This window comes from Rhinichthys klamathensis, unplaced genomic scaffold (genome assembly GCF_029890125.1).
Source record: "Rhinichthys klamathensis goyatoka isolate OS25496 unplaced genomic scaffold, OSU_Roscu_1.1 h1tg000387l_1, whole genome shotgun sequence".
In the NCBI taxonomy this organism is placed as follows: Eukaryota; Metazoa; Chordata; class Actinopteri; order Cypriniformes; family Leuciscidae; genus Rhinichthys; species Rhinichthys klamathensis.
The window spans coordinates 2,385,768-2,409,871 of NW_026606891.1; the positions used below are offsets into that span (position 1 = coordinate 2,385,768).

A 24,104-nucleotide genomic window follows, 5' to 3' on the forward strand; every position below is an offset into this window, starting at 1 on the left:
CACTTCAAGCGGAAAGAGAACTGTATTCTGGCTGTCTGTGCATGCACATGATACTGGCGCGTATCTTTCAGTCAGGACATTCACAGGCAGCGCGCTCTCTTTTGACTTGTCTCACTGAATGGTTTAAAGCATTCGCATGAATAAGAGCGGGATCATGTAACACTAGCCAAAGGATGACAAAAAATAACAGATGCTGCGTTAACAGCCCTAATTTGTTTATTTCATATAAAATCGCAGTATTTTGCGCCATATAATCGCATAGGCTTGACATCGCGATTACGATATGATTAATCGTGCAGCACTACTATCAAACAACAAATAAGCCTAAAACTTTTTAAATTGTTGTGCAAAAAAAAAACGACTATTCAACAATTTCTTCTCTTCCGTGTCAGTCGCTGACACTGTTCACATGAGCACCACGACGCATATGTGTGGTGCTGGCGCAGGAGCCGGCCAATAATGAGCCGGTGTTCTGATGTAGAACCCGGAAGCGTTGCACTGTGTTTACGACGTGAAGCGCATCAGAGACTGACACGGAAGAGAAAACAAATATTAACACAAAAAGTATTCTTGTCGCTTCATAACATTAAGTTGAACCACTGTGGTCACATGGACTATTTAAAGATGTCTTTACTACCTTTCTGGGCCTTGAAAGTGGTAATAGCGTTGCAGTCTATGGCTGGTTCAGAAAGCTCTAGGATTTCATCAAAAATATCTTCATTTGTGTTCCGAAGATGAACGTAGGTCTTAGGTTTGGAATGACATGAGGGTGAGTAATTAATGACAGATTTTTCATTTTTGGGAGAACTAACCCTTTAAGCCTGTGATTTGCAAGAAATTAGACAGATCACGAGAAACACGCTCTCATCCACAGACCAGGGTTCAAACACGCTTCAGGCTAAGGGCATCAGATAACATCAGTGCCGGGGAGCGCCACAAAGCGGCAGAGACTGCTGAAAAATTGATTAGCAAGCACAAAAGTTCCTCTTTAGGGAGGATGACCTCAAAGAGATTTCACTCAGATGCTGAAAGTGATATCAAAACCTCTCTTTAAACACACACAGTTTTCAAAAACACACATAGACTTCTATAACACTAACTCAATGTGTGCAAGGCTTAAACACAGATACATACACACTCACGCTATGGTAAGGCACGCCAGCTGTGCTGATTGAACCTAAAAGGCCATTATCTAACATAAGAGTGCATACTAATCAAATTCACACCAATGGAAAAGACATTATTACCCAACCCTCCCTTTTCCAATGGGAATACACACACACACACACACACACAGACTCAGTTTCAGACTAAAAAGCCCCCCCCCCCCCCCCCCCCCCCCCCCACCCCCCACCCCCCTTTCACACTGTAGTGTTGCATTTAAAAGGTCCCAAGTTAAATCCCACCTACATTAGAAATTTCACAGAGCTAGGAGATAGTTCACACAAAAATTAATATTCTGGCATCATTTACTCAACCTCATGTTGTTTCAAACCCACATGACTTTCTTCAGCTGAATGCAAAACGGGTTGTTTGGTAGAAATGTCCAAGCTGCTTACATGGAATACAAAGAAAATAGACAATGGGTGTAAATCTCTAAAAATTATGAAAAAAGCAACATTAAAATATTACATTAAAATATTTAATGCAAGTCATTATTCATTGAGAATATTCCTCTCCGCAGTTAAAATGTATTTTATTCTCTGCATTTATTCAGGCTTTTCATGATGCCGTTTAATTAAAATCTGAAGAAAACAAAAACCTGAACAAAATGTATAGTTTCCACAAAAATATTAAGCAGCACAACTGTTTTTAGTATTGATAATAAATGTTTCTTGTTGAGCATATTAAAATTATTTCTGAAGGATCACGTGACACTGAGGACTGGAGTAATGGCTGCTGAATATTCAGCTTTACCATCACAGGAATAATTTAAATTGTAATATTTCACCATATTACTATTTTTACTGACTTTATTAAATAAATGCAGCCTTGGTGAGCAGGAGACTTCTTTCAAAATTATAATACCAAAACCAAACTTTTGAGTTTATGCACAAATAAACATGGACAAATAAATAATGAATGCATTGACAGTGACTTAAGATCTGCTTAGAGTATTTGTGTAAGTGTAGGTGACAGTTAGTGGTGCGTAATTAAGAGCCCAAAGTCTCTTCTGCTGTGTAAGCAAAAGAGCTTCTATCAAATATTCAAGAGTCTTCAAACAGGCACAGAGTTTAGGCAAGGTTTGAAAAACAAAAACCACACCACCACATATATTTTCAACAAACACAAGAACAAGTTTGTGTGAACAGCCATATTTCACTTCACTGAGGCTGCATTGCATTACATTGGATTTTTTGCCTTTAGCTGGAAAACATATTGTAAGAGTTTGAAAACGATAATACTGTAAATGAATGTTGATATCATGGTGCACATTGTGCATGTTTATTTTAACAGAGCGCTTCTACATCCATCAACCTCTCTCACGTTAACACAAACACCTCTCTCTCACAAACCATTTTTATGGCAAGACTCCATTCTCTCATTAGTGTCAATAGTCAGTATTTATGAACAAGCGTTCATTAAAAACATTTTACTCTAACTCTGACAACTGATAATGAGCCACAATGTTTCAACATGCTTGTTTCTCTCTCCATCTCTTTTTAATGCATCGAAACCTCATGCTGTTGCCATGCCGATTATAAAACACCATGACAACAAGGTCAATATAGTCAGCAAAGCGGCACACAGCAAAAACACAACAGGGGCAACATTCATCAATTTAACAACATTTTCTAACAAACAGGACAACACATCATGTGAACATCTATTATGGAGGAAGCAAACAACCGCATGAATGTGTCGAGGGATTTTAAAATCCAGTGAAATAGCAAAAGGAGGACTATAAGTGAAGGAATTTGAGCAGGAATTAATAAAGATACAAGAGTCTAAATGTGCACTAATGATGTACTGTAATGATCATTTGATTGGCCCGTTTACATTTATGCAACAAAAAATGCAGTTACACAAAGACAATTGCTTGTTTTTAAATTAAAATTAATTTTAATATTTTTTTAGGGGTATGAAGTTAAAAATGTCAGGTTGATACAACTTACATAACGCTCTCAGCTCAATTTAAAAGTCCCTGCAGGCTGGTCAACAAAAGAATAGATGTAAATTTTGCAAAAATGTTAAAAATGAAGACAACAGGTGACATTTCTCACTTAATTCCTAAATCACTTGAAAAGAGATTTTAAAACAATTGGATCATCATGATGGAACAGATCTGAAAAAAAAGTTATTTCAAAATTATATTTTGGATATACTCCAATTTCCAGCTTTTATGCGTTAAACCACATCTGTGTTATAATTAGTTTATTTTTCTCCTGGCTCTCTAAAGAATGAGCAGAAGTTCTGACAGCACTTCATAAACAGAAGAAATGATTCGACTTCTCCCAGAGGGGCGTTCCTGCACTTGGAAACCTCAGCTCTGAGAGAAACAGAACAGAAGACAGAACAGCTTGGACTTTCAGCAAATACACTCACAGAAAGTGGAGCCAAGAGGACTAAACTGTACCACAAGGCCAGATACATCCATCATATGGAATTGACTCATAGTTTAGTACTTCTGCTGCTCTCTAGACCTGAACTGTCTCGTACAGGACCAATTTCTCGCTTTCAATTTTCACACAAGCCTTTGATTTTGTTCCAATCTCTGCAATGGCTTTGTAAATGACTCCTTAAATTGGCCAAAGTCACTAGCAGAAATCAGAGTGGTGACTGAGAAGAGCTCTGTCTTTCATCACCGGAGAAGTGAAGATGAAAACAGAAAAAATGAGATACTTTGAGGGCTCTACGCTACAGATTTTTCCGACTGGCCCGGTCGGGATTTTCAGGTAGGGCTATCAGGTACAGAAATTGAATAAAGTAATCAAATGTAAAATAACACTGCATAGTCTTCACTATAATTTGTATATAATAGATAGATTAATCCTTATTATAGTTACATAAATTCTTCATTCAAGAGCAGTGAGTGATTTTTTCTTTGTCCTTTGTTGTTTGATTAACTTTATGACACAGACAGCCGCAGGAATATTAGACGGCGGTCACTTTAATGACCAAATGTAGTTACACATGCGATTTCTTTCGTAACCGTTTACATTCACTTAAGACATAACTGACTGTTTTTATGAGGATACTCGCCAAGATGGCCATTTTGACATCATTTTTGGCAGCACTGGCCCGATCGGGCAATTGACATTTCCGTCAACTGGCCCGAGCGTCATTCACGCCGGCCCTGGACCACTGGGCAGTCCTTACTGTGAAGCCCCGCTTTGCACCTTGTTAAACGAATCCTGGTGAATTACTCTGGTAAGACGGTATAACAAAAAAAAACAAAAAAATCTGAATCTAAGCAGTTTTTGGAGCTCATGCTAGATATTGGGTGCTATCAGCATGATTATGTTGGGCCAGAAAAAGAGAAGAAACGGGGGAGGTCGAGGACATGATCAACTTAATCCAGGCACGAGGAACAACCCTTAAACAAAATGAGCATGTTTTGACTACAGGGCGAGGGCACAAATAATGGAAAATATTCATAAATAATTCACGAATTACAAGAAATGAGTTAAAGATTCGTCAGATTAGCTGATTTTAAAATCCTATATATAAACCAAGTTCTGCTCAAATGATCACACTTGTATCAACAGCAACAGTCAGAGTCATTGCCATTAAAGGAGAACTCCGGCGCAAAATGAACCTTTGGTCTAATTACACATTGTTACCTAGTCAACCGTTATCTGAGATTTGTTTTCATGATTATCGAATGTAAATAGTTTTATCTCTAAAAACAGTTAAGCCTATAAAGCTAGTATAACGCTAGTATATTGGGCATGGAGTAATGACAAATAAAAATCGCTTGTTAATACCACTAACAAGGCTCAAAATAGCCCCACACTAGCACGGTAGCATAATGAGGGTCCCTACCTTCAAACCGAAGCATTGAGAACTTTGTCAGTGTCCAGACAGTTTAAAGCTCCAGTCCGTAACTTTTCCTCTTTGTCGCCATCTGTCTGTTCGAAATCTGTAACTGCAGTGATTCGCGGAATTATCATCTTTACGTGGGTTGTAAATCGGCATGAAACAGCGCGGATGAACACAGTGCTTTGAGGCGAGTGCTGCTGTCAGTCACCGCGCTGTGTGGATAGCCTACTGTCATACAGAATCACAGATTCACTTTTTGAAAGTTTGACCAACATAAGAATTTTCATAAGAAAATGTCTTCTGAACAAGTAAGTAACATCCATTTTTGTTCTGACCAACTAAGGGGGAAAAAGCATTCGACATGATAAGCTTCGTTAGATTTAATCAACGCGATTTACAGCAACCGTGCAAATTATAGCCTACTTTGTTCTCAAATTCATGTTAACAACATCACATCAGCATAGCGTGACTAATGTTAAATTTAATGTGTTTTATGGTTACCTGTGTAGTTCAGAATTCATATTCTCCATAATAGCAAAACGAGAAAGACACAACAAAGGAAACTCCATAACTGTGTGAATTAAGAAAACGTACTGTTACACGATTGAACTATTGAAATGTCTTACTTGTTCAGCAGAAAAAAGCCGTCTCTTTTTCCGTTTTGAACCCCTTCAAAACACGGAGTTCACGCACTTTTCAAAAGCCCCGCCGATGTTTAATCCTTGTGTTCGCATGAGACGGTTTCTTTCTCTTTCTCTAGCCACCTTAAATCTGAAGTACGAAGTCTTTTGGGTTTTATAACTGCTGAATCTCCAGTTGACACTGATGATTGTTGTTTGGATCTTTCTGGATGCCATAAGTTTAATCATGTAAAGTGCTGCGAGAAAAGTCTATACATCTAAACATCTCGTCACGCGCAGTATAGCCGGCTAGCCGAAACTCCTTCTTTATGTGTATGGGTGTGACGTAATGACGCAAAGACATGCTCGAATTTCCCGCGGAAACCCACCAGTACCACTGGAATTAAAATCATTATTACAAGCTAACCGTTTTGAATCTAGCTATGGCAAGCAGATAGTTTTGACCACTGGCAGAATAAGTTTTTTTTAATATAATTATGTTGGATTATTTTTAACTTAAAGTTACGGACTGGAGCTTTAATAAGAAGATATTTTATACATACAGTCAACTTCACGTTTACAGGCAGAAGCCATCTTTCAAAGATGGCTTCTGCCTGTATATGCGAAGTTGACTGTATGTATAAAATATCTTCTTATTAAACTGTCTGGACACTGACAATTTTCAGGAACTGCCTAACTTTAACTTGGGGAAAAAAGAAAAAAAATTCCTTGGGACAGAGGAGGCTCACCTTATGTGAAGATGAGATCTGACAGTCACCACAGCCAATTTATACCGAGGCTCACAATGGAAACTGACGCAAGATTTCAAGCTCTGTGTGCACTTGGTTCAAAGGAAAAGTCCTTTAACCAATTTGTTTTTTATATCTGATGTATGTTTCACAAAATGACAAAACAGGGTCAGAAATTAACTTGGGCTAACAAAAAAGACAAATTAATTCATAAAAATAATAATAGACACAATGTTACAGCATCAAAGACTCCGTATGAAGCTAAGCTTTAAATTATTTATTATTTATGTTTCAAGTTATTATATACAAATATATTAATAGGAGATATATTATGAGTTCCTTATAGAGTTCCAAGAACTGCATGATTTATCACAGGGATTGGAAAAATATTTAAATATTTCAGAAAAGCTTTTATGACTTTATTATATCTTGTGCATTATATATACTTGTATTTGATGTTGGTTTGATTTTATGGATAACAGCAATTATGGTTCTGAATGAAAACTATTTCAGTTAACTGATTCAGTTTTTATATTATTAGGGAAAAAATCCTCACAAATTATTATTATTATTTTTTTAAGTCCCTGCCAAACTATTGATGCCAAACGATGCCACTAAATAAAAAAAAGTTACAGGTGCACTCAAGTAATGTTTCTCTCATTAAAAAAGTATTAAAAATAAGGATATTTATAACAACATTTTTAAGCGTCCAAGACGACTGCCATATCAGCCATGTGCATCTTAATTTCTGACAATGTGTGAAAACATGAACAAAAAGATGGACATTTAAAAAGAGAGGAAGTAAGAGATGATGAGAAGCTAAAGTAGGCAAGCAAGTGGCATGAAAGTGAGAAGTTGAAAAATTACATGAAATAGGGATGATAAGGTCTCATTAAATGCTCTGTTCTTATCACCCAAGACTGTCTCTTGTGGCTCTGACATGTTACTCTTGACTCTGCTCAACTAAAGACCCAGGCTGACAAAGATTCCTGGACAAGCAGCTATTTATTCCTGTCTGCTCTCTCAGGGGAAGTGTATTATTAGCAGCGTTCATGCACAATATTGATCCTTAAGCCTGGGTTCTACAGCTGAAGACAAAATAGGGCTCTAGTCTAGATCCGTGTCAAGATGGGCCTCTTGAAAAACTCTGTCTGAACATATTTATTATAAATTACAATGATTAAACTGCTTTTTATAATTTTATATTGAGAAATGAACATTTAAAGGCGGACGTGCATTATGTTTGCAACACTACCATCCTCAAAAAAAACAACGATGTTTCCAAAGGGGTTTCCCCAAACACTCCAGATAGCCCCGTCCCCAAACGCATAGGTACTATTGGTTGAGCCATTGTTGCCGTGTCAGGCTGGTCGGGATGCTCAAACAAACAGAGCAACCGTTTTTATTGTTTGATATATCTCTACCCATATTAAACTGGGAGAGGAGGAGAAAGTATTGTAACACTTCAGATTTAACAAGGCCAAATAATATCAAAGCACTGAGGAGAAAAAAAATAAAGGGCAACAGACTTCACCTCATTAGCAGTTTCTGTTCTTTTTTTGTAATTGATCTCCTACATCCATCGGTTCAACACTCGTTCCCACGCATCAACCATTCTATTAGACCTAGACATGATGTTCCCTTAACAAAGATGGAAAGGATGCTTCAAAATAACTGCATAGAGAGACTAAAGTCAAGGCAGAAATCCATCCATTTATCCACACATCTCAAAACACAATTAGCAAACAGTGACAAGTGATCTTAGCTAAGGGCTTTTGAAGTATTCACAGTAAATTTGTCATAATATGTCTGCTTTTGTGTGTGTGTGGCCATGTTTTGCTTAGCTATAGCTGGATTGTTTTGTCAACTCTGTCCTTCCAAACAGATCGACTTCTCTGTATTTATGACGACCATAGATCACATCTAAGTTCATCACCGGTTAAACGACCCTCACCAACGACTCCTTGCTGACATAAAATAAAATAAAAACTTGTGTGATTTATGTTAAGTCTTCCCACAACAACAACCAATCAGCATGTATCAAAGGGACCAGTGACAGATCGTGAGTTGGTGGATCGGCCAGCAGTAATGGCCTCATGAATCACGGGCTCAGCCTGTTATCACTGTGTCTGGTGTGCCGCGCTAGTTCTGTTAATATGTTTCAGCATTTGAAAACATGTCCAGGTCAAATGTCACCCCTAAAATCAAAAGAATTAAGACATATTTTGAACATTAAACTGTGACAATATTTTCTTGACAGTTACAGACAACCCCAAATTCTCATTACTGTAATGTGAAAATCATAAAATAAATGATGGAACAACAAAGTATGTATATTTTAATGAAATACAAAAAAAAAGAAAAAAGAAAAAAAAGGCAAATAAGAAATATCCTAATATTTAGTTCACCAGCCATTTGCAGTTGTGGCAGACAGTTAACTTTGTACAGTGATTTTATATTCGAGCATGTCTTTACATCATTACGTCACATCTGTACACATAAAGAAGGAGTCCCGGCTAGTAGGCTATTTTGCATGTGAGGATGTTGGAGGTGGAGATTTATAGCCTTTTCTCACAGCACTTGATATAATTAAACGTATTAATTTAACGGATCCAGAAAGGTTCAAACGACAATCACCAGTGACAACTGGAGATTCACCCATTGTAAAATGCAAAAGACTTCGTTCAGACTTCGGAGTGGCTACAGAAAAAAAGAGACTGCAACCGGACCCATGCGAAAACAAGGATAATATCGAAAGGGCATTAAATGTAGTCACGCAATGCTGATGTTGAACATTAACAATTTGAGAACAAAGTATAATTTGCACGGTTTGACGTGATATGATAAGCGATCGTTAGATTTAATCAGCGTGATTTACAGCAATGCTTTTTTCCCCTTAGTTGGTCAGAACAAAAGTGGATGTTACTTACTTGTTCAGATGACATTTTCTGGTGAAAATTCTTATGTTGGTCATACTTCCAAAAAGTAGAATCTGTGATTCCGAATGCCAATATCCACACCGGCGTTGATAATTCGTTGATAATTCCGCGAATAACTGGAATTGCAGATTTCGAACAGAGATGGCGAAAAAAAGGGAAAAACTATGGACTGCAGCTTTAACAAATATTAAAAAAAAATCTTAATGGTCCAAATTTTTTATAAATTTTATGCTTAATAGGGGTGGGCGATCTGACCATTTATATCGTGATCGATCTAGAAGAGGTCCACGATCTACTTTTCCAAGCGAATCGTAGAGATCGTGATCTTTTATGTCCGCGATTCAGATCGTGATTGTTTGTTATATGATCGTGATATGATATTTTAGGGAAGATCCCCCCACCAACCCCTAATTAGAGTTGGGAACCGAGAATATTTACCGGTTGAAAAATACTGTAATCGTGCGAAAGTTTCAGATCTGAAAACGGTTCTGGTGCGATGTGTGGGCTGGGAGCTTATCCTTTAATAGCGACGTCTCACCTCATGAATATTAAAATAGTAATGAATGCACTGAAAAGCCCTCGCGCTACTCATATACATTTTGCGTCAGATATCAACGCAGAGAGAGAGTATAAAGACAGTAGAGCTGCACGAATAATCTTAAAAAGATCTCGATCCCGATTCAAACACCCACGTGATCTTATTCTTATAAAATGACAAAAACTTCACACCGGCACATTCAAATCTGTTTTGAATGTCTGTCAAATCTGTCAAAACACAGTCTTTTCAACCACACAGTATCAATATTTCTGTGTTACAAATATTCAAACGATCACATAAGTACTGAGATAAGTTTGTAGTTCGAGTAGAAACACTGATGTCTACGGTCAACCAAAACCTATTGAAAGTCGCTGCCTTCAAATAACGAGTGTATCGATTACATCTGATGCTTCAAAACATTCATAAACATTCAGTTTTTTGTGTTAAAGGGGTCATATAATGCCATTTTCATACAAGTTAATTTGATTCTTTAGGGTCTAAATGAAAAGTTTGTAATATACTTTAATTAAAAATTCTCATTAGTATTGTAAGAAAACACTCATTTTAACTGGTCAAAAACAGCTCTGTTTTCAGCACGCCGTTTCAGTGCATATGCCTTTAAATGATCATGAGCTTCGCTCACTCCGCCCCTCTGTTCTGCGGGCGTTTTGACACAATGCACATGGAGTGTTGCCTTGACAACAGTTGAGGATATATTTTGGAGAAAGAATGGCAGCGGGAGTCTCTGAGGACACATCTGTGCAACCACATCAGTTTGAACCGGAGTCGGACCCAGAACAAGATGACGGCCGCAAAGAAGTTAGACAATTAAGGCTCGAACAGGACGTTTCTGAATGGTTGGTTAACATAATGTAACTTTGATCTATCTTTGTTTACTGGCAGGGTAGAGTAACTTAGTGAGATGTACGAACGCTATGCGTTTACTGATGTATAAGTACGTACTCAGTTTGTAATAACACAATAACCATAACGCGTTGTTCATTATAAACGTGGGATTATGAATTATATTGAGAACGTCGTACATAGAAAACATGCTGTAATGTACCCTGAGTGTAAACCTTAGCCGCATTCATCGTGAAGCGTGCAAGCAATTTGCAAAGATTAATATAAAAGGTTAATAAAACTTTACACTCACTTCTTCTGGAGGTGCAGCAGGGACACGAATAGTTGGTACCGATTCTTTTTTTTTAGGAGCAGCTTCTTAGCAAAACCAGCTTTATACTGATCCTCGTTTATAAAGCAGTCTGCGAAAAGATTCGCGAATCGCGCAAACATGAAAGCATTGACGTTGCTCGTGGGGAATATTCCCTTCGAAAACAAAACTCAGCCACTGTGTCTTCAGCGGTTCAGATTTAGGAACATCAAAATGACTGCTGTGTTTGTTATTACACCCAAGAACAGAACACCACAATCGCTTAGACGCCATTCTGCTCCAGCGTATCAACAATGCCGGACTATGATGACAGCTCGCTCAGTGCGGGTCTCTGTTGAAACGCTGCTGTCAATCAACAATCGTGGGAGGGGCGTCCGACTGTGTGACGTCACACGGTCGAACGGCTCGATTTGAGGCAGGGTAAAACATATAAGGAGATTAAAACAAAAACACTGGATAGATTTTTATCATTATATGATGGTTGTGTACAGGCACTGCCAACACAAATTTCAGTACAATCAACTTGAAAAAGTGCATGTACTATTATATGACCCCTTTAAGAATTCACAAAATTTATATAATGAGCGAGTACATCATGAATGCCTTTTTTCAAACCGTGTTTTTGTATTATTATCCTGAATCACTACGGTAAGCCTGTAATCAAAATCCAATTTATATTATTTTTGCAAAAATTGCTAAATAATTAATATGTTGAATTTGTTGACATTACCAGTCTGTTAAACTCATTTGACAAGTATAAGAAATAAACACAAAAAGGATTGTGCATTTTTCCCTTACTACTATTTTTTAATTAGTTGTTTTAATAATTTTTATTGAATGGGAACCGTAACCGAAACCCGGAATCGTTTGGCGGAATCGGAATCGATTCCCAACCCCTAAAGCAAAATGTAATTTCTTAAGTTTAAACTTTTTCATTGATTCAGTCACACCACGCTAGAAATTGAGCATTTCATAAGATCTGCAATATAGACATCCTAACTTCATCATGATAATCCAACAAACATAAATTATGATTATGCAATCATGGTCAAGAAACATCAGGAAATACAAACACTTAAAGAATTAGTCACATTCAAGCAAATGCTGATTGATTATTCTCATAATTTTGTCTTTGGACAGGCTAAATTAAAGGCCCAAAAATATCTGGCTGCAGTCTCTGGGGTCTAAAGCATTACAGGACCTTGACTGGGTTTCACTACAGTTATGAGGTGAGCTCACCATTCAGAAAGACAGAGAAAAGCACATTCTGGAGGAGGAGACAGGCTGTCTTCTCTGTCCATCACATCAGGCTCATGTTACACATAAAAACACAACAAATGCAGGGATTCATGAGGGAGAGAGAAGCTTTCCCCATGCAGTAAGACAGACAGGCTGCAAAAAGTCAAGATGGACCCTGGAACAGATAGGCTATGAGTAATTCAACCCCTTAAGTCACACAAAGAGGCCTCTGAGTCTCTGAGCCAGAAATCCAGACTGAATTCTTTTAGCACTTGTTCCATTGATTGATTCAGAAAGCTGCCAATATACCCTAGACACTCCTGTGAGACAGAAGCGGCTCTGAGGTCTCTTAAACATGGCAATCAACAATTGGCTCAAACATGAGATCACAAATCAAATCTATTTTTACCTACAAATTTCCTCATTTCATCAGAACAAGAGACAAATTGATTTGTGAAAAAGTGATTTTTATAAAAAATTGTCACTGTCGGGCAGAAACCTCGAATCTCATTTTCATTTCATGTCAATTTTTTTCATATTACTATTGGTTATGCTTTACATCTGTCAATGGGTTTTGCAAATATTTAACCAATGAAAAGCATTTAAAAAAAAGCTTCTGACTAAAGCTCGTAACTCCATTGGATCCTCAAACTGTCTGTAAAACCTCCTAACTCCACCCTGCCTCAATAGTGAATGAAGTGCTGCACACATTTTGGACTGTCTCTGCATGTTTGCAATGCAAGGGTAAATAAAGAACTGGTTGTTTGAATAAGTACAGTGTTTTCTTTACTCAAGAAACACTATAATATACAAGGCTAACGTTTTATGTATTTGAGAAGCGGAGAAGAGTCTTAAGGCCCCAATATACTTCAAGCGAAATTAAAGAATAAACTTGTGTAATGTCATTTCTAACAAAACCAGGCCAAAGCAAAGATTGTTTGGTGTTCATTTCTGGAGTTTGAAACAGCTTGCCAATAAACGCCTTCAAATTACCATTATTGGCGATTACGTAATAGGTAAGTGTGCTCTGAAGCTCCGCCTTCTTTAACATGGACATTTTCTCTGGTTCATTTCTTCTGTTTAGGGAGTAAAAACATGAACACACTGGAAAGTCACTTTATAGTAGAACTATAGCCGCGTTTCCACCGCAGGAACTTTCCCCAGGAACTAGGAACTTTGGGGTGGTACTCCGTGTGTTTACACCGCAGGAACCAGGGTCTAAATGAAGTTCCGGGTAAAAATTTCCCCCCCAGAAAGTCCCTGCTGGCGAGGTAGTACTTTTTCAGAGTTCAGGAACTTTCGGGGTGGGACTTGTGCGCTGAACATGCTGATTGGTTCTTACCTTGTTCTCTCTGCCGGATGGCGCGCGTTCGTCCCATCCATCTCACGGTCATGTCCGCTATAGCTGATAACAAACGTTGTGTCTATCTAGCATTACGAGCTTTCTGAAATGAATACGCTTTGGTATTAGTGTCCATCTCTTTTCTGCCGTTTTGTTAATTACCTCGTTAGTAAACCAATAGATCGCACACAAAAGCAGCACAGCTTGAATCTCCTCAATACTTAAAACTCAAAACAAGTACGCGCAGACTGGGAGGAGCAGTCGCACGCAGTTCAACGTCACCAGACTAATCTTCCCGGTACTTTAGTCCACGGTGTAAACGCAGTGAGCAACCGTTCTGGGGCAAAAACAGTTCCTATGAAAAAAGTTCCTGGGACAAATAGTTCCTGGTAATTGCGGTGGAAACGCGGCTTTTGTAATTCTAATTGAAAGAGACACTGTGACTGCGAGTTTTCTCACCACTGTCATTTTTGTTGTGTTTATTTTGTTATTGAAAGGAAAGTGCGCAGCACATATTTACATCACAGCATGGGCAACATAAGGATGTTCGCTAACAGAATACCGCTTCTCACACAATCTTTTCTACCCTAAACTAAGAACAAAAAGAACTTTGCCATAAGTATATCGGGGCCGTTAATCTATCATTTAGTCTAGTCTATTCCTTGTGTGTGCAAGCACACTTGGCAATAAAGCTCTTTCTGATTCGGATTCATTTGTCAGAGTCATAGCCAGTAGCACTTCATTTTTTGTACCATGAGATTTGGGCCAAATAGCTTCCACATAGGTATAAACTTTATAACCTGTTAATGCCTCACATGTGGCCATTCTAATGACGGACAATTTTTATTTTATTTTTATGTCACACCTAAAATATATTAAATATGATAAAAGACAGTTCTAGTGCAGGTGAATATATTGCTCGTAGAGCAAGTAAAAATCTGAACTACCGACTCTGCCGACTGGCAGAAAAAAAAGTATCTATTGTTAAGCCCAGAAATTAAAGATGGATAAACAAGAGTAGCATCTGAAACTGATTTTGGAATTGCTGGAGAACATGAAGTTCTTCTAGATGTTTTTGAAGAAAGGAATAAGTGTTATAACTGTCCAGATCAACTGCATTTGTGTACTTGGTCAGCTGGGTCCTACCTTAACATCTGCGGTGACTCCATCCTCAGTGGTGCTCTGTCCATTCTAAAAGAGAACAGAAAGAGATTTATTAATACATACGCAGTACTACTTTGGACAATACTACTCTTCTTTTAATACTTTCCATATATTAAAATAATAGCACTAGCTATCAAAACATGAGTGTGCGCATGTGTGCATGCATGTACTTGAAGGCTCACAGCTGTAATGTCAAAATCATAAATGCATGTTATGTCTAGATGACATAATCAATGGCTCCCGGCCCGGGGCATTTATACAGGCTTGGTTGCTTATATAGACTCACATACACACTCTCTTTCTGTCAATGTGCTTGAGCATCTGTTCTGCCCACAAGCTGGATCTTCAGATGTAATTCTATAACACAGATTTCACTGTACAACATTAATAAAGGACATTTACATTTTTTCAGATTGGTTGACTGTTGATAAACAACATGCAGTACAAATCTTGCACTGCACAATTTTTGCCAGGACTAAAACAGGCTTTAATCAAGGGTTTAAATAGGTCCAGAGTTAAGAACAGTGTAAAAAGGCTTACAGAGGACCAGGAAAAAGACCGAGTACATGTCTGGGAACTGTATCTAATGTTAGACGACCAACATTGAGGCCCAATAATAAAAATTCAGATGAGATGAGAGCAATCCACAACCCACTAAGAATCCAAATACATGTAAAATAGATACAAATACTGTAAAACATGTAGACAAGCCTTTCTCGTGTGCATATCCCCTTTATTTCCCCCCCGAGGAGAAGAATTTACCTGACTAGTTGATCTCGGCTAAACATGAACAGTTTCTTTATTTATTAAAGCACAATGGAATTCTGTAAGTCTCTACCTCACAAACAAACTATTTATATAGGCTATGTAAAGGCAAAGAGAGAATGTGTGTCATGTCTCATGTTTATTCGTTTTTGTCTGTAGAATTACCAGCATCAGCATGCCAACTGATTTCTGCAGTCCTAACGTTGAATTCTCTCAAGAACCATCAGAAAAACACAATCACATCCTGCACAGGCGATTGCTTTCAATTTCATTCAATACAGAACCTTGAGCAAGAAGAGAAGGAAATGAAAGAGACAAAAATAAAAAATAAAAGAATTGGAAGGAAGAAGGGTGGTGATGGCGCAGTGGATCAGACACATGCCTTTGGTGTGAGAGACCTGGGTTCGAATCCACTGTGAGACACCAATGTGTCCCTAGTTGCTCCAGAGGCGTGCGACCTCTGACATATATAGCAATTGTAAGTCGCTTTGGATAAAAGCGTCAGCTAAATGAATAAATGTAAATGTAAGAAAACAATTCTGCCTGCTCAGAGAAAAACAAAAAACAGACAAAGATCAAGAATTCATCACATGCAAAGTCGGAGCTTAGTTTTTTTATGCTGGCTTCAGATCGATTCACTCAAGTGCTCTGGAAGTTAAGACGACTCGTCTTATAAAAGCTCCAGTTTACCGTCAATGTAATTATAATTCAAATATAATTCAATGTGAATTTCTTTCTTCTACTGAACACAAAATATGATATTTTGAAGAATATGGGTACGTTGATGGTCCCTATTGACTTTCATAGTATGAAAAAAATGTAAATACTGTGGAAGTCAATGGGCCTATCTGTTTGATTACCCATATTCTTCAAAATATCTTCTTTTGTGTTCAACAGAAGAAAGAAATTCATACAGGCTTGGAACAACTTTAGGGTGAGTAAATGACAGAATTTTCATTTTTGAGTGAGCTATCCCTTTAAAGATTATGTTAAAGTACTTGAGCTTAACTGCAAAAACAATATAAAATAATCAATCCTTAAGGTTTACTCAGGAGAAAAGTTTAAAAATACTTGGCCTTATCAAAACACTGAGCACCTTGACCAATGGCGCGAGTTTGGGGCGAGACTATCTACCAAACAATAGAAGATAAAGACAGCCATTATTTTTGCAATTTTGTTTCATTATGCTAGCAGCACAGAAATAACACGTGTCTGCTTATATAACTCAGTTCATACAAGAACTGATATGTTGCTTACGTCATTTGCTTTGCTTAAATCATTAACGGACTGTGTCAAAGTGATCTGTGAACACCTGTGATACTAATGAAACTGATAAGGGAATATGATATGAGCTGTGCTTAATTAATGCACACATTTAACGCATTCAACATTTTGATCAATCCAGCTTATTGAAATATTTACAATACAAGATGTACATTTGATAGATAGTGTTAGATAGCAGCTCCTTCAACAAAGAGAATGAAAGAGAGAAATTCGTAGCTAATTTACTTATCAATTTGTTTTACTTTTTTGTGCATCTCTCTGACCTTTCATATCTCGAAACGGAAACATAAAATATCAGCTGCATGCGTTTCCTTTCAGGATATTATCTCATGAGGTTAAAAGGACAAACGGAATAGAGCTTCAGCGCAACTTCTGGTTTTCTAGAAAAACAAACTATTATTCACATAATATACAATAAAACACACACACAGTCAGAGAGCAAGGAGTTTGAGTGTATGTAAAATGCACTAAAGTAAAAACACAACATAACAGCCTTTTGATCAGGGCCGCTGATCACACATGACCCTGAAACTCTTTTCCTGAAAACACAATGCAAATGAAAGTGATAAAAGAGCTGTCTGCAAAAAATGTACATCATCTCTCTCATAATGTGACCCTGTTACAGAAATAGTATGTACTGAGTAATTGGGACCAAACTGTTCCTCGGAGAGGTCAGAGAAAGTAAGTGTTAGTGTGTGTGTTTCAGATATACCCTTTGTTATGGGGACAAAATGTCCCCAAAAAGATGGCAATATCCAAAATCCTTGTGGGGGCATTTTTTGGTTAACCTTGGGGGGCATTTTTATAACAAGTGATGTTTTTTGAAAATGTAAAAAATGCAGAAAGTTTTCTGTGATGGGTAGGTTTAGAATTAAAATCATTTGTTTGTATAAAAATCATTATGTCTATGGAATGTCTCCATAAAACATGAAAACACAACACGTGCATGCGTGCGTGAGAAAAAAGGAAAAAGAGATGTGAAAGGAAATAAAAGGGTTGAATTTTCGAGTGACTTGGCAATCATGAAACAAGTGCATGACAGGAGAGAACAGTTGCAAAACAAACAAACAAAAAAAAGGAGGAAAGGAAAGGGAAATGCCTTTTGTTGTTAAGATCAAAAATTTAATGTCCAACCAAACTCTAATACTTTTTTATTGCAAATTCATCAGCCACTTGGAAGAAGCTAGTCAAATCAGACAGATGCTAACATGGAAATTCACTGAGACCCAAAAACCATGAACAAAACTACATTTGAATAAAGGTTCCCTTGAAAGGATATGTTTTTTGTTGAGCACAATGTGTTTTGTGAGTTAATTACTGGCTATTAAGAACATTAAAAAAAATCAAGAGACTTTTAGAAATGCCAATTTTCCTATTCAGTCTGTCATGTTAATGGTTCAATGTTTGATTTTAAAGACCTTTTTTCTACCTTTGTCAGTCGGGTCTCGCCACTTGTGGAAATCTGGTTAAAACTAATTGAGAACCACAGATAGAAAACCTACAGTGTTTTACAGTCCACTGATCAAGGCCTGACAAGTTTTCCGGCAAATGTTTTAGCGTATCTATCTGTATCTGACGTACCGTGTGTGACGTTCCGTAAACTCACACGCAATGAGAGAGAGAGCGAGCGAGAGTCTCACAAAATCGACGCGCTACATGTAAACAATATTCTTGTTTGTATTTTCCTGTCAAAATAACGGAGTTCATCTGGAATTATTCAGCTTTTAAGAAGATATGCCGGTTTCTCCGGAGTGGGCAATCTCATTGGCTGGCGCTCATCCCTGTTTAAATTTCAGCAAATCAGTTCGAGCGAACGCTGACAACATGATTAACAATCATGAACCCAGCAGCTCATGTGTTGTATATTGTCATTATTAGTTGTAGAATTAGTAGTAGGATTATTATCTTTTAATAATAATTACTATTATGAATTAGCCTACTATTATCTTTTTTTTTTTTTTACAGAAACACTGAATGACCAACAATATTTTAAGCACCACCACCAGTCCAAAGTTCAGTTAAAATGATAAATATGATTATCAAGTTTTAGTTCTAATTACTAAAGTTCTCTCATTAAATAATGATTGATTATCATAATATAATGCTTGATGGACTGATTTTAAGAGTGTACATTTAGATATTTAAAAAGCGGTGCCATTTTACAAAGATAAGCTGATTTGGTGGAATTATATATAAAATAGTATATCAGTCTGGCGAGTAACCAAAACAATTTAGCCAATGGCGATTATATTGCCAAGGTGTGCATAGAGGGTTGGTATCACACTATTTTTAGAGAAAGGACATTGAAATGCAACTATAGGCCATTATGTAGTCTCAACTTTAACCTACTGTACAGATCAGGTGATGCTGTTTGGATATACCAAGTTAGGGGAAAGAAATGAAATGGAAAGCAAGTAAAATAGGGCAAGTAAAGGAAGGAAAATGATAAATAAAAGGAAGAAAATAAAGTAAATAAATAAATAAAGTCAGAATTGTCAACTTGCGGATGATTTAGGCATTTGACACACAAAACATTTGTGTCTAATTCAGTGTCAAACCTGACAGGCGTGCAAGACTGCATTGTAAAGCGTTGTACAAGACTGAAAGACAATGGATGTGGCACAAAGACGAAGGTCTGACAGAATGTGTGTGGCCCGGTTAAAAGAAAGGAAACAGAAAGCAGGAGCGATGGGGATAAAGAAAAGTTAGACACAGAGAGATAAGTGGAAAGGAAGACAAAGAAATGACAGAAGAATCCAATCATGAATGAAACCACAAATTAATCATTAAAACTCTCTGATGAATTAAAGATAAACGTTCAATACTTTCAAAGAGCGAGACTTTAGAAGAGTGGGATTTCAAAAAATAGATGACAGAAAGAAATTCGACTTTTAGTTCAGAGTTCCGGATCACATCATCTCCATATTCCCAGCCATCATGCGCTGCTATGACTTCTCATGTTTCAGACCGCTGCACAAACCGACAGCCGAGACCGGAAACACAAAACTTAAACATCTGATATTCCCGACGGAACATATGCTGAAAGGATGTGGCGTTGTGTGTGTGGTATTTACAAAGATGCAAGAACAAAAAAAGCAAGCGGAAGAAATCTGACTGAATTTAATTCATATTCTATTAGAATATTCTTTTAGAACTGAAAGTGAACATCTAGAGCAGAGAACATCTGATCAACGCACGTGATGTGATGTTTGAATTCTGTTGTGGATCCATCTCAGTTTAAAGATAACCTCGTAAAACACAGTCAAACTGGCTCTTCCGAGTGAAACATAAACCCTCCCTGTGGGACAGACAGGGCCTCATACACTGTGATATAACGTCAAACAGCTTCCAGCAAATCTGGGAGGCTCCCGGGTTCACAGGAATACATTTTCCGGTGAAGGAGTGAGAACAGAACTCGTGACTCCTGGAGCTCACAGAACGCCTGTCCTTTAATGGAAGAATACAGCCTCAAATATTTTCCGTTGTTCTCCAAACTTTGGAGGAAGTCCTTGTTGAACAGGCTCCAGGTTTCATGTAGCTGCAGGGTATTGTAATAATAATCCCAACCATTATGCAGTAGGTATGATTACAAACACACATCACTGCTGAAACCCAGAGAGCACACAGCCATCAAAGACGTGAACAGCAGGTGCTCTGAGCAAAACCTCAACAAAATATTAGGACAGCCCCGACAAAAGATTTTTCATTTAAGCACTAATCAACTAGTCGCACGATTATGATATTAATTTAATTAGGCTACATTAAATATATATATAGCTACTGTCTGGAGGGCTGAGAAAGAATATTATACATAGCAAAAGGGAAGATATTTTCTCTAGTCAGGTAGCAATGAATTCAAAAAAGAGACATCTAGTGCAGCCAAGTTTTACTGAAAGCCCATTTTTCCAGTGGTGAAGTACCCCTTTAAATTCAACTGTAACAATGATAACCTGATACTTGCTGATGATTCTGTTTGCATGGTCATATACTAAAGAACACTTCTGTTGCAACTAATGCAACTTCTGTTTATCTAGAGTTTATTTATTTATTCATCTTAAATAATGCAAAAAAACATTTACATGGCTGGTAAGAATCAAGCCCAATTTACTCACTAATGGCAGGTGTGCAAGTGTTACATTTGGACTCTGCCTGCACATTTATCCGGCATCTTGTATCTCCAAACAATGCGTGTTTGGAGGCTTTTGTCTTTAATCACTGCAAGTATGTAAAAACTGCCAGTGAAAACTGTCAAGGATGAAGCATGAAGTTGAAAATGACTGGTTTGACATCATGTGCATGTTTTGGTCTAGTCTGCATCAGGAAGCACTTTAAGGTCTTGTGGTACTTGCTGATACGCTGTAGTAAGATTCTAATCAGTACAGTTATTCTGCAAAATTTTTGAAATCTAGATTCATTTCTCCTCTCTTTTTCATCTGCAGAAAGAATTTCATCCAAAGTACTGAGAAGAATTGAGAATGTTTCTGCAGCGAACCGGCTGTCGCCTGATTGGTGAACCTATTACAGTGGTGAGCGACCAGAAGGCAAGGAAAAAGGAAAGTTAATTTAAGATCTAAATTGCACAGATTACAACGACAGGAACAAAAGACTAAATAACACGTCTCATATTGCTATTCTCAAAAGAAATCAGCATTAGTCTGAGAGCAAGATAAGAAACGAAATCTTCCTTCCATTCTCATTAATCATGGACTTCACAGGCCATATTGTCTCTGCTTGCCCTGTAGTTATAAGATTGGTCTCCAGCCAAAGCTGGTGGAGCAAATTCCAGTGCTGTACAATGCAAGGGCCTGAAAGTTTACTGTAGTACAACACTGACATTAACTAGGAGTTTTTAGCACACTGTGGTCTATGATCAAAAGATATGATTCCTCAAACCAACGTATCTGAATGTAACATGCAAACGAAAAGGAAATGAAAAGAGCTCACTGTATGAAAGCTGCATAACAGGAGAGCAGCTTATAGTATACTACAGATACCAGTGGATTATTACAAACATGTAGCTGTTATTGGGATTCACCATGATGTATTTTAAAGCAAAAACATAAATGCAAATAAAGCAACAGTTTTGTCCCATACGCCACAATGACTCATATAGGCCGGGTTTTACAGACAGGGTTTAGATTAAGCCAGGACTAGGCCTTAGTTTAATTAAGAAGCTTAAGACGTTTTTGTAAACGTGTCATAGAAAAAGACATTACTGGTGTGCATCTTGAGACAAAACAATGGCACTGACATATTTTAAGATGTCAGTGCAAGTTGCTTTTAGTTAAAACAGCACAAACATGCATTTTAGTCTGGAACCAGCTTAAGCCTTGTCTGTGAAACCAGGGGTTATAATAAAATGGTAGATAGGCTTGACAATTTTGCAATTCATTTATCCATTTCTAGCCTACTGACCAAGGTCATGACACTACAAGGTGGTCATTAGAAGAAAATTTTAAGGAATAGTTCACTTAAAAATGAAAATTCTGTCATAATTTACTCACCCTTAAGTTTATTCAAACCTGCATGAATTTCTTTCTTCTGCTGAACGTAAAGGAAAATATTTTGAAGAATGTCGGTAACCAGACAGTTGATGGACCCCATTGACTTCCATAGTAGGAGAAAAAAATACTATGTAAGTCAATGGGGTCCATCAACTGTTTAGTTACTGACACAAGATCTTCTTTTGTGTTCAGCAGAAGAAAGAAATTCATACAGGTTTGAAACAACTTGAGGGTGAGTATGTGATGACATAATTTTCATTTTTAAGTGAACTGTTTATTTAATGTTGATATATTGTTCACTGTGCACACTCATTGTAAAAGGGTTGATTACGTAAAATCATCTGAATCAAACTAAATATTAAAGTAAAATGATAAACAAAATACACTATAGAGAGAGAGACACTTGTCCTTGAATCTTGAAAGAATTATGTTTTTAATTGAATTGTAAATTATTTTAATGACAGTTATGATGATAAAACGGCTGCTGCATATAACCATGTCAAAGCTTAAAAAGAGCTTTCATTTTCTTAATATATTATTTTATATTTTGGGACTTTTTACAAAAATCAAACCGTGCATATGCATTGCAGAAGTTGGAAACAGTGCTAGGGACAGGCCAAAACATGCATCCATAAATAATCGATTGTCTATTGAAAAATGTCTATTATACGTTATAGTAAAAGTTAGTGACAGTTTTTTATTGTTAAAAACATTGATCTAGGCACCTTTTCGTGGAATGACCCTTCAGCGTTACAAAACATCTCACCAGCGCTACTTCAGCGCGGCGCGTCATGCTCGCGCTCCAAAAGAACACTGAGTCAAGTCTGCAAATACCTGCAGAACTCTGCAACAGTGTTTAGTTTTTTGTTTTTTTTCTCATTTCACTATAAAGTTTCACATTTTTATACGATTGCTGTAATTCTCGTGAACTCCACATGACAGACACGTGGACCTCTAGCACGGATAGAGGAACCTTGAGGACTCATTAAATCAGTTCATTTTAGTGCTGTGATTTCACCACCTCTCACCTCTGTCTCCAACTGCACCAGCTCCATTTTGGGCCATGGTTCTGCCAGTTGAGCAAGTGGCATTTTGTGCTTCTTCTGTCTTTCCCCAAGTACTCAAATTTGGACGGGAATTTCTTCCGAACCCGCGTATTCCCTGCTGGAACGAGCAGACCAGTCTCTTTGGATCAGGACCAAACGTGCGACTAAGTTCGTCTCTTATAATCCGCACAGGACGCGCATAATAATCACTCCGTCGAAAAACCAAAGCCGTTATTCCCGTAGATGACTAGGACGGATTCTCCTCGCGGTCCTGTGTGGAAGAAGACTTGCACAGCCCCGTTCCTGGAAATGAACAAATCTCTCCCCCTCACACATACACACAGGTGGACTCGGGTTTAGAGGGACATGCGCTGTGCGTCTGCAGCGATGGAACGCGTCTCCTCCGAGGAAATGAGATTAAATATGTTTTTGCAATGCGGTGGAAAGTGTCTGCTGACACTGACTATCGGTGTGCACACACACAGACGCAGAAAGAGGAGCCGATGCTGTCAGCGTGTTCCACTCTGAACGGGATCCACAGTGTAAAAGCGCACGAGCTTCTCGTCCAGCCCCTTTGTCCTACTCCTCTACTGACGCCCCTCTCTGGACACTTACTGATACTGCAAGCTTTCAGTTGCATGGATATCTTGACACAGGGTTAGTGGAACGTAGTTTGCTACATTTAAAGCTTATGTAACTTATTTTTTAATACCAACAACAAAATGTTATTACTGAAAAGGTGCAAAGAAAAATCCAT

The 24,104-nt window shown here is 37.7% G+C and overlaps 1 protein-coding gene across 2 annotated transcripts in view; it reads right to left on the bottom strand.

Moving 5' to 3' along the window:
- rps6ka1 (ribosomal protein S6 kinase a, polypeptide 1) overlaps positions 1 to 23,883 on the bottom strand; it is a 72,494-nt gene extending 48,611 nt beyond the window's left edge. The window contains exons 1-2 of one of the 2 annotated variants that reach the window (XM_056234026.1): positions 23,330 to 23,883; positions 14,731 to 14,775 (exon numbers count right to left, since the gene is read on the bottom strand). In XM_056234026.1, the coding sequence (XP_056090001.1) occupies positions 14,731 to 14,775; positions 23,330 to 23,392 (108 nt within the window). In that variant the 5' untranslated portion in view covers positions 23,393 to 23,883. The remainder of the gene's footprint in view (positions 1 to 14,730; positions 14,776 to 23,329) is intronic. The other variant, XM_056234027.1, reaches the window with a different exon arrangement.
- Between the last annotated feature and the right edge of the window lie 221 nt (positions 23,884 to 24,104).